The sequence below is a fragment of the Vombatus ursinus genome, unplaced genomic scaffold (genome assembly GCF_900497805.2).
Source record: "Vombatus ursinus unplaced genomic scaffold, bare-nosed wombat genome assembly UNPS02014808.1, whole genome shotgun sequence".
NCBI lineage: Eukaryota > Metazoa > Chordata > Mammalia > Diprotodontia > Vombatidae > Vombatus > Vombatus ursinus.
This window is the reverse complement of record NW_020954586.1, coordinates 2,109,174-2,119,831: the sequence shown is the minus strand read 5'-3', so window position 1 is coordinate 2,119,831 and position 10,658 is coordinate 2,109,174. Positions and strand designations below refer to the sequence as shown.

The following is a 10,658-nucleotide window of genomic DNA, read 5'->3' as shown; positions in this document are numbered from 1 at the left end:
TTCTTTCTTTCTTTCTTTCTTTCTTTCTTTCTTTCTTTCTTTCTTTCTTTCTTTCTTTCTTTCTTTCTTTCTTTCTTTCTTCTTGCCTTTCTTCCTCCTCACCCTTAACCTGGGGTCTGAGAACTTTCTTAAAAATTTGATAACTATATTTCAATTTAATTGGTTACTTTGCAATCCTACATGTTTCTTGCAAGTCTGCATTGAAAAACATAATTCTGAGAAGGAGTCCATGGGCTTCACCAGACTACCCAAAGGGTCCGTGTCACAGAAAAGGTCAAGTTGCCCCAGCCTACACAATACAAATAACATTTACTAGGTCAGCAAAAGTATATTTGAAGTGATGATAACTTAACAAGTAGCTTTTGGTTTTCCATGGCTTTCTAAGTGGTTTCTCAGCCTAGCTGCTACCCTAATGTGGGAATTTGCATTTAATGATGAACAGGCCACCCAGAGTTACTTTGGAATTCATAACTTTTAAAAACTTTTAAAAATAATTTTGTGTTCATTCTCACCCACTGGGTGCTTTGCCAAATGCAATTGTCGCGGTCATATGTTTTGGGGGGAGAGAATGCCATTCATCTGTTTTTGATTCATTTGTTCTTATATCATCTACATACCATCTTTAAGAACCATGGGATAGCCAGAAGCCTTCCAAACCTTCTAAATAAAGTCTTCATAAAACTGGAGTCGGGCCCAGAGTTCTGGACTTTAGCATCAAAAGGTTGGCCTTTGGTTCATTCGTGGAACTCTGACTATTCATCAGTTGGTCAGTTCCCCGCATGGGGCTCTTCCCAAGTCCCATCACGCAAAAAACATTGTCATTATGTGCTCGTCATGGTTGCCAAATTTCACCAGTATCACCGACCACTGGTTGTTCCGTTGGCATCTTTATGATGTGAGGAAAACCCATGGAAGGACTCCAATACATTGGGTGGACTCCTTCTGGTGAACTTATGGGAAGATATGGATGAGAGTTGAACAGGGTAAAGAGGCAGAGGGAATGCTGTGATGTAAGCCAAGTATATAACACTGTGGGTGTCCACAGAAGTGTTTTATTACTGTGTGTTTGGCAAGACATAGTCATAAATAACGACTAAATAATACAGCTATTTCTAACACACATCAACACAAATTTCATGGTGTCTCCAACAGCACCTCTCAGATGTGGTGCTGAGGGTTATTCATTATAAAGTGTGTGAAAATGGAAACAAATTCTATTAAAACCTATCTTCCCATACTTTTGGACTTTTTAACATGCAGACTCTTAAAATGCCCAGTCAGTATAAATAATCTGAAACGGATGCTTTAGTTTATGAGGCATTAAGTGAACACCTACTTTGTACAAACACTGGACCAAATGTTTGGGGAGCTACAAAAGGCATAAAGGTCCACAGCTGGGCTAACAATTTGGGGGGGAGGGGAAGCATATGAGCAAGCATATCCCTGCGACATTGGGTGAAATGATGTCAGAGGAGGCGCCTCATTCTGTAGGCATTGGGAACTCAATTGTAGTGTGACAAATTTTCTCAGTGGATAGGGTGCTGTGCTTGGAGTCAGGAAGCTGAGTTTAAATTCTGCCTCTTACACTTGCCAGCTGTGTGAACCTCAGCAAATACCTGAATTTCTCAGGGCCTCAGTTTCTTCTTCTGTAAAATGAGGAAATCTGACTCGATGATCTTTGAGGTCCCTTCACCTCCAATGCAGTTTGAGCAACCCATCAGGGAGACCATGGCCTTATAACTTTTGACACGTGCAGATTCAATCCTAGGGGTCCTAGGCTAGAAGGAGCATTGGAGGTGGTGGGTGAAGTGTGGGTGATTTGCTAATGGACCACGACTAAGAGAAAGGAAGGTGGCGTTAAAGCAAACTATCCATGACCAAAGCTCCCCCCTGTCTCATTGAAAATTTTCTTTTTGGTTCTTTTTCCTGCACAGAAATGTTCATGCTTGTGGATGATCATTAAAACTCAATGAAAAATAAAATTCTGTAAAATCTGTAAAAGTAAGAAGGTAGAAAAGCCTTCCAGGTAGGAAAAGCCACGGAGGCTAGACGCACACCCCATTCATTGATTCGTGCAGCCCCTGCCTCTCGTGCCTCTTACCACAAGATGTTTGAAAGGACAGTGCCCTCAGACCTGCTCATTCTCCAATGTCCCCATGAGAGGGAGAGGCCCTGCCTCTGAATGAGCTGGCTTTGCTTCCTCATTTTGCTCTGTCACAAGGAAAAGCAGGGACAGGGCCGCGGGTCAGGCAAGATGACAGTCATAGTACGGAGGGTCAGAAAGAAAGAAGCAAATGCATGCCTTCCTGCTGCTCACTAATGGCTTTCTTCTCTCCTTTCCCTGCTCTCGGCTGACAGCCAAGGAAAGGTAAGACCCTTTAACCCCGTCCTCTGGGGTCCTGACAGGTTATTCAGGGAAGGAGGGAGGGATTAGCCCTGTTCTGCCTGGCCCCAGAGAACAAGACCAGGAGCCGAGGAGGGAAGGCCAGGAAGGACATTTCGGCCAGGCATCAGAACAATGGGAGCTGCCCAAAATGGGGACAGCTGCCTGGGGAGTTAGCAAGTGGCCCCTCACAAGGGGTCTGCAAGTCCCTTGTTGAGGATCTCATAGAAGAGATGTTGGTTCAGTCCTGGTTAGACTAGATGTCCTCTGAGACCCCTTCCAGTCCTGCTAAGGATTTTATTGGAATGCATGAGTAAATGAGTGAAGGAATCCATGAAAAAGCACTTCTTGGGTTCTTCTGATGTTCTCAGCACTGGGGATGATGCAAACAGAAAAACTTGAGACAGTCCTTCCTCTTGGGAAGCTCACACTCTAAGTGGAAGAGACAACAAATAGGAGAAAGTTCAATGTTAGTGCAGAGGAAAAGGTGCAGAATCCCTAAGGGTGCAGGGGTGGGATGGATGGCAAGGCCCAGGTACACACAAACCTTTGTTCACACACACCTCCATCTCCTGCTCCATTCTCCTCCAGTTCCAGCTCATAGGTGTGTGTTGTGTTGTGTGTGTACATGTAAGTGTGTGTGTGTGTGTGTGTGTGCATGAATGTACGTGCCCTGTGGGTCTCTGAGTTTCCTCCATATTCTACAGGGACAGCCCATCCATCCATCCTCTCTCATGGTCCTTAGACTTTTCAAGAACAAATGTAAGGGCGCTCACAATAGACCTGGCACTGAGGAAAAGAGACATTTCTCTTTTTTCACTCAAATTCAAGAATATTTTAAAAATCAAAACATTGAGAAACGTGACATGAGAGGGCAACCTGGAGCAAGCAATGTTACCGCTTATATCCCCAAGGTAGGAGAAGCCATCAGATTTCTGGGGGTCTGTGAACTCAGATGGGAAAAAAATTACATCTTTTTTTTTTTTCACAAACCTCTAACTAAAATTTAGCACTTCCTTCAAGTGTGATTTTTTTAAAAAAATTATTCTGAGAAAGGATCCATAAACTTCACTAGACTGCCAAAGAGGTCCATGAGGTAAAGAACCTGGAGCCAGAAGAAAGTCAGGGTGTTACATGGAGGGCAAACAGCGACCATAGGTTCCTAACAAGACCTTGGCCATTACTTCAAAAATTGTGTGATGATCCAGATGTTTGTCTGTCTTTTATTTCAGCTCAATGGGTGAAGATCTGGTCTTTGAGGAGTTCGCTCGTCAAAATCTGAAAGACGTGGCTGATCATGAAGAAGAAAAGAAAGATAAAGAAGCACGAGCGACTGATGACTGAATGGAATGACGACTGAGTGGTGTTAGTGCAGAGAATGTAGTTCATAGGAGTGTAGCTCCAGATCTAATTCACCTGAAAGCTCATTTAGTCCAACCACCTCATTTTACAGAGCAAGAGCTAAGGCCCCATATTTCCTTCAGTGTTGTAAAAGTGAAACAAACTTAGTTACGTGGAGTCATAATCTCATCTATCCCTTTAGGAGGCATACCTCGTTAAACTGGCTCTCTAGGTAAACTAAGTCAGTTTATAGATTAAACCACTTAGAGGGCTCAGAAAGTGCTAATTTGAGAGGGGCGGTTTGCGTATCATCCAGGTCCACAAGAAAGTTCAGTGAACATGAACACCCTGAAACTAACCAGCCAGCCACCCAAGAAGCCCAAGGAATCCAGTAAAGATCACTGATATTCAATAATATCAAGTTGAGTGATTTGCCCAAAGTCACCAAGGGTCTTCCTCCAGACCCCTCAATGGCACACGCTGCCGTCCAGGCCAGCACAGGAAGCAGGAGAGCCAAGACAAAGGAAAGACGTAGTTTGTATCGTCGTGAACTTTCCCCTCCCCCACTGCTCAAATAAATAAAGTTTGAATAGTGACTAAAAAACAGGTGAATTTGTGTGATGACTAATATTGATACACTTAACCCTTCCCGGCAATACAAGGATCTAAGACATCTCCAGAGGCCTTGTGACGTAAAATGCTATACACATCCAAAGAAAGAACTATGGAAGCCGAATTGTTATTTTTTTTCTCTTCTGTTGAGTTTTGTTTCCTCTTTCTGATGGTTCCTCCTATTGGTTTTAATTTCTACATACAACATCACTAATGTGAAAATACGTTTAATATGAACGTATACGTATAGCCTATATCAGATTGTGCGCCGTCTTGGGGAGGGTGGTGGGGAGAAAGGGGGAGAAAAATTCTAAACTCAAAAGCATATGGAAGTGATTATTGATAAACCAAAATAAATTAATAAAAAAAACCCAAAACAACAACAACAACAACAACAAAAAACCAAACAGGTGAATTTGTGTCACGTTGACCACCTGGAGAGGGCCTGGGCTGTTGGAGCTGCCCCAAAACATGAGACATTTGGAGTAGCTAAATGGCCATCATGGGGCAAGATACAGGGATGGAAGCCAGCTGCAGGCTGAACTATCACTTAGATCTGACCAGGAAGGGAGAAACTGAGACCATAGATTAGGAGACAAAAGGACCTCGGAGGTTGTAGAGCAGGAAGGGACCTTAGAAGCCAAACCTCTCATTTTACAGATGGGGAAACTGAGGACCAAAGAGAGAAAGTAACTTGCCCAAGGTTACTCAGGTACTAATGGGATTCAAATCCAGGTCCTAAAGTACTAGGACACAGCATTGAGACAGCTGACCTCAGAGTCAGGAAAACCTGGGTTCTAGTCCTACCTCTGATCCAGGCTGACCATGTGACCCTAGGCAAGTCACTTACTGTCTTGGTATCCCAGGCAACTCTCCAAGACTCAAAGTTCATAGAATCATAGGTTTCTCAGCCACTAAGTCCAGATGAGGAGACCAAGGTGCCTTTGGGCAGGCTTCGTAGTTCCAAGCCCAGGGGTCTATCTCCCAAGACAACAAGCCATCCCTGGTGCAGAACAGTAGATGAAGTTTTCCCTCCACCAGTGAAATCACAGCTCTGGGCACTGGGTGCGAGGCTCTGCCCCTTTGTCGCTGAGGCTTTTGGGGTGTGTGATCTTTGATTTCTTCAGTGGAAGGAACTCCTCAGTGAGGAAACTTCTTTGGTCTTGAAGATCTGACCTGCCCCCTCACAACCTGAGAGGAGCTAGCTGGGGCAGAGAGTACAAGGGTACAAGCTCACCCTGGGATGGCGTTGTTGAGGTTTAGGGGTGTTGGGACCCCAAAATAGTGATGTAGGTCCTGCCTCGAATGAATTCAACCCAAGCCTTCTTTTAGCCAAAGACAGAGTATATTAGAACACTGTTCAAGGCGGGCATGATTCTCAAAATCCGCGCTTTGGTAGATGAGACTAACTCTTTTTATAGGAAAAAGATGTGTGGGAGGATCTTGGATGGGGGTGGATAGTAGGCTGGGGTGACTGGGAGGTACCTGGAAGAGCCAGGTGCCCAGGACCTGGCCTCATGAAGGAGTCTAAGTGGAATTAAGAGTGGGAAGTGGCTGGGGTAATCTGGAGGTTACAGACAATGAAGGGCTGGGCTAGGGTTAGAGGTAACAGAGAATTGGAGGTTTGGGTGTAGGGTACAATGAAAGGTCAGTTGAGATAGGTCGATGCCTCAGGCAAACACCAGAGACTTGACCATGTGGGGAAGTTCAAGGAGAGTTCAGGGTGGGAGAGTGGTTTCCACCTATCAGCATGAGGGTCCAGACCTCCTTACTCCAAGACCAGGCATTTCCACCCGAGCGTGCTTGGGGAGCGTGCCTTCGCTTTATGTGCTTGGTGAGGAGGGTCAGGGCCAACTCTAGATTTTAAAAAATAAACGAACTTGGACTAACAGTATCTACATTCACATCCATCTGTGGAATCCTAGACCTTAAAATCTTTTCACCACCATTTTTAATGGCGAACACTCCAAGCTTTACTGCTCCAAATTCAGGGAATAGGTCATTTTACAAAGGTCACCCCGGTGAATTAGTGGATGACCAAGCATTTGAGCACTTGCTCGAATAGCAGGCACTACGCTAAGCCATGAGGATACAAAGAAAGGAAAAAAACTGCCTTCAAGAGGCTCGTATTCTAATAGAATTGGACTCAAGTGACCTCTCTGGCCTCAGGCAGCCCTGACATTCCATGACCCTGCCTAATCAGCACAAGGAGAATCCATCGGATAAGCCGATTATGGAGGCTCCAGCTGGTTCCAAGTACAGTAAACGGCCAGAGGCCTGCTGGGACCACACTGAACTGTCTAGGGGAAATGCCGTCTCTTCTTCCTCACTCCTGTTCTCACCTTTCCCTTCTCTTTTCTGGGCTCACTTCCTTCCTCCCAGCTCCCACCCTTCTTCATCATTAACTCTCTTCCCTAGAATCTCTCTCCTCTTCCCTGCCTTACTGAGTCTAAAGACAGAAATCATTTGTTTGTCTGAAGGCAGGCCTGGATGAGCCTGAATAAGCACTGACTGCAGGGTTCAAATGCTGCCTACTACCAGCCTTAGGAAGTCATTTCACCTGAGCCTCGGTTTTCTCATCTGTAAAGTGAGGGGGGCTTGACTAGATGGTCTTGTGTAGCCATGCTTCTAAACACTAACTCATGAGCCCCCACCAGTGTGCTTCCCTTTAACAATGATTAACAGGCAGTAGACACAGTAAGTGTTTGTGTTGTTTTGAGATTGGGTCTCCCTGTCTCACCCTGACTGGAAATGCTCATGGTACCTATCCCATTCCTGACTGGCACGGAAAGCTTTGACTTGCTCAGTTTCCAACTTGGGCCAGTTTGCCCCTTCTTAGGAAGCCTGGTGGCTCTCCTAGCTCCTGGAGGCTATGTGGACTCATCTAATTAGGTTTAGCCCTACTGTAGCTCAAGTGATGTAGCACCAAGGATTACAGGTATATCTCACCACACCTAATTGAGTTCTTTAGCAAAGGCATTTCCTCAAAGGACCTAGAAAGAATAATAATGTTAGTTAATATTAATAATTAATTGGTGATTATATTAATACCATTCATTAATATGAATAATTAATTGATATTGATTTTTAGTAATATTAATTAATAATTGATGGTTAACATGAATAATAAGGGTTACAAAGCATCTTTCCCCAAACCAGGGCATATTCTCTCATGAAAACATCCAGAGCCGGGGGGGAGGGGTTCATGCTAACTCAAAGTACAGTAGTATTGGGACGTACATGTAGAGAACCCACATGACCAAGGTAACCCACAGCTCCAGCTCTGCTGAGCCTCAGATGTCCTTCCTCTTTCTGAATAGAGACAGAATGTCTTCACAACGAGCACCCAAGCTCTCACCAGGCTAGATTGGGCAAATCGCTCAACCTCAGCATGAAGTGTCCCTTCAATGGGCTGGCTATTCAGGCAGAAGCTTTCCTTTGAACCCCTCAAAGGGTCAGCCCTGAGACTGTTTGTCATCTCCAGTCAAGAAAATTTCCAGGATATTTTGCCAAAGTTTTCCACTGATTCTCATTTTCCAGAAGGATTTGATAACTTCAACCAGTGTAGGGAAAATGGATAGATGGATGGATGGATGGATGGATGGATGGATTGATGGGTGGGTGGGTGGATAGATGGATGGATGGGTGGATGAAAGGGATATTTCACATTATTTTTTCCTGGCTCAAAAGCCCTTTCCCTCAATGAGTACTGCATCTGGTGTTAGGATAATTAGTTTAGCTCCCATACTTGTTTAGGAATCATATGCAGATGAGTCCCTGGAGAAAAAACGATGAATGCTGACTTTGCTCTGGAGACCAGTTGCTTGTTTTGCTGGCTCCAGCTAGGGGAAAGCAAAGTTTTGAGCTTCCCACCCTTTCTCGGTGGGGAATGCCCATTAGGGGGGCAGCCAGGTGGAGCAGCGGATAGAAGACTCATCTTCCTGAGTTCAAATCTGGTTCACTTAACCTTGTCTGTCTCAGTTCCTCATCGACTAGCCTTCACATGTCGTCTACGGCCCCTGCAAAACTCTGAAAAGATTCCCGTTTAATTTCTTATGCCGACCTATGATATGTTGAAACCCCAATGGAGAAAGTTGCAATGTGGAAGGGATAATTGTATTTCCTACACCTAGAAGGAATGCTAAACACAGAATCTTCACAAACTTGCATTTAACCAAAACAAACTTAAAACAGGATTCACTAACTTAACTTAGAACTCATTGAAACAGAAAGCAGGAGGTATGACGGCTGATCAGGCATTTTGCACTTCACCTTGACTCTGTACTGTCTGCTGCTAACACAGTTAGGTTTGGGCTCATCCTTTTGTCAGTGGCTGTCCTATGCTATGCAGAAGCTTCTGCTGCTGGCCATCTTCACTCACTGTACCCAGAAAGGACCTCCAGACTTCTTGAACTCAGGAAGACAACTCCAAAACTGGACACACCCACTCAAGGCTGATGCTTGATCCCCTGCTCAGGAAAGGAAGCACAACCAGGGGAAGGTAGGTGCTGGTTGGAGCAGTGAGTCCATGGTCCACCTTCTCCTTTGAGCCTCTGGAGAGGGAGGTAGAGAGTTGAATCCGAGACTGAGTGGGAAGATACTGTGGAGTAAGGGGAGTGGAGGAGGAAGAAAGGGGACACCCCCTCCCAAGGTTTTTTGTTTGTTTGGTTTTTTTGGTGAGGCAGTCGAGGTTAGGGGACTTGCCCAGGGTCACACAGCTAGTAAGTGTCGAGTGGCTGAGTCCAGATTTGAACTCAGGTCCTGCTGACTCCAAGGCCAGAGCTCCATCCACTGTGCCACCTAGCTGCCCCTCCCCCCAAGATTTTAACATCACACTAAAACACCATTGCTAAGTCACACAAGTAGTCAAGCTGTGAATGCTCTGTACCACCCAAGTTATACTTTAATTATGAAGAAATCCATCAGATAAGAAGAGCAGACAGGTGGCTAGACCAATCACTCCTCACTTCTTGCCTGGGCAGTTTGGAATTTGTCAGCTTCCACTCTCTCTCCTATCCATCTTTCACACTGCTGCCAAAATAATCTCCCTAAGGCCCAGCTCTGGCCAGGGCTTGATGGATCGGTTGATAATTAATTAATGAAAGAGCACTTAAGCGTTTACCACATGTCATACACTATGTTAACCCTGAGGATGCAGATCCTATTTGGCTCCAGGGTGGATGTTTCAGCAGTTGCAGATGAGGCACTGATGATGGCGGGGCGCTGAGGTGCCTTTGCCACTTTCCTGTGTCTCCCTATTGTTTCTAGGGCAAAATACAAAGTCAACCTGGCATTTAATGCCTGGCTTAGGCTGGCTCCCATGTACCTTTCCAGCTTAATTTCACAAAACTGCTGCGCCTGCCCCACACCCACTTTAGCAACGCTGGACTCTTCATGCCCTCTCTAGTCTGTGCATTTACAAAAACTCCCAGGCCTTGTGGTCAGTGGTTAAAGAGGACCCTGGTCACACCATCCCACCTTCCATCCTCTTCTTTTCCCTTGGGAATCCTTCTGTCCCTCCCAGCCTTGTCTCAAGGGCTAGTCTTCTATGAAGCCTTCCCCAGTCTCCCTCAAAGAAAGTCCCCTCTCTCCCATCCAATTTCCCTGCATGAGCCTGTCTTGACCTTTTTTGTGTTAAGGATCCCTTTGAAAGTCTGATAAAGCCCTTCCCAAAAAATGTTTTCAAAAATGTTTTATTTTAATGTTTTTAGTCCTGTTTTATGAACAAAATAAGTAATAGGATTACAGAGGAAACCAATTATATTGAAATGGTTATCAAAATATTTTTCAATCAAGTTCAAGGTCCCCAGGTTAAGAGCCCCATCTAGGGAGTTTCGCCAAGATCTCTCCTTTGCCCCGCCCTACTCCCTGGCTGCCATTGTAATTGGCCAGATCCTTTCCTAGTGGACCGCAAGCTCCTTCAGGGCAGGCGCTGCTTTGCTTTTGTCTCTGTGTCCCCAACACCTAGCCTGGCACACATAAAAAGGCATTTAATATGTTTAAGGAAAAGTTCCAGAGAGGAAAATTTCCAGGATATTTTGCCAAAGTTTTCCACTGATTCTCATTTTCCAGAAGGATTTGATGACTTCAACCAGTGTAGGGAAAATGGATAGATGGATGGATGGATGGATGGATGGATGGGTGGATGGGTGGATAGATGGATGGATGGGTGGATGAAAGGATGGATGGGTGGATGAAAGGATGGATGGAAGGATGGATGGATGGATGGGTGGGTGGATGGATGGGTGGGTGGGTGGATGGATGGATGGGTGGGTGGATGGATGGATGGATGGATGGATGGATGGATGGATGGATGGATGGA

At 45.2% G+C, this 10,658-nt stretch overlaps 2 protein-coding genes across 3 annotated transcripts in view; both read left to right on the top strand.

Moving 5' to 3' along the window:
• The window catches only part of SAG (S-antigen visual arrestin), a 35,061-nt gene extending 30,746 nt beyond the window's left edge, over window positions 1–4,315 (top strand). The window contains exons 16-17 of the mRNA XM_027875339.1: window positions 2,359–2,368; window positions 3,616–4,315. Of these exons, the coding sequence (XP_027731140.1) occupies window positions 2,359–2,368; window positions 3,616–3,727 (122 nt within the window). The 3' untranslated portion in view covers window positions 3,728–4,315. The remainder of the gene's footprint in view (window positions 1–2,358; window positions 2,369–3,615) is intronic.
• A 4,294-nt stretch (window positions 4,316–8,609) lies between these two features.
• DGKD (diacylglycerol kinase delta) overlaps window positions 8,610–10,658 on the top strand; it is a 128,246-nt gene continuing 126,197 nt past the window's right edge. For both annotated transcript variants that reach the window (XM_027875288.1, XM_027875293.1), the window contains exon 1: window positions 8,610–8,837. The gene's annotated coding sequence lies outside the window, so the exon portion shown is untranslated. The remainder of the gene's footprint in view (window positions 8,838–10,658) is intronic.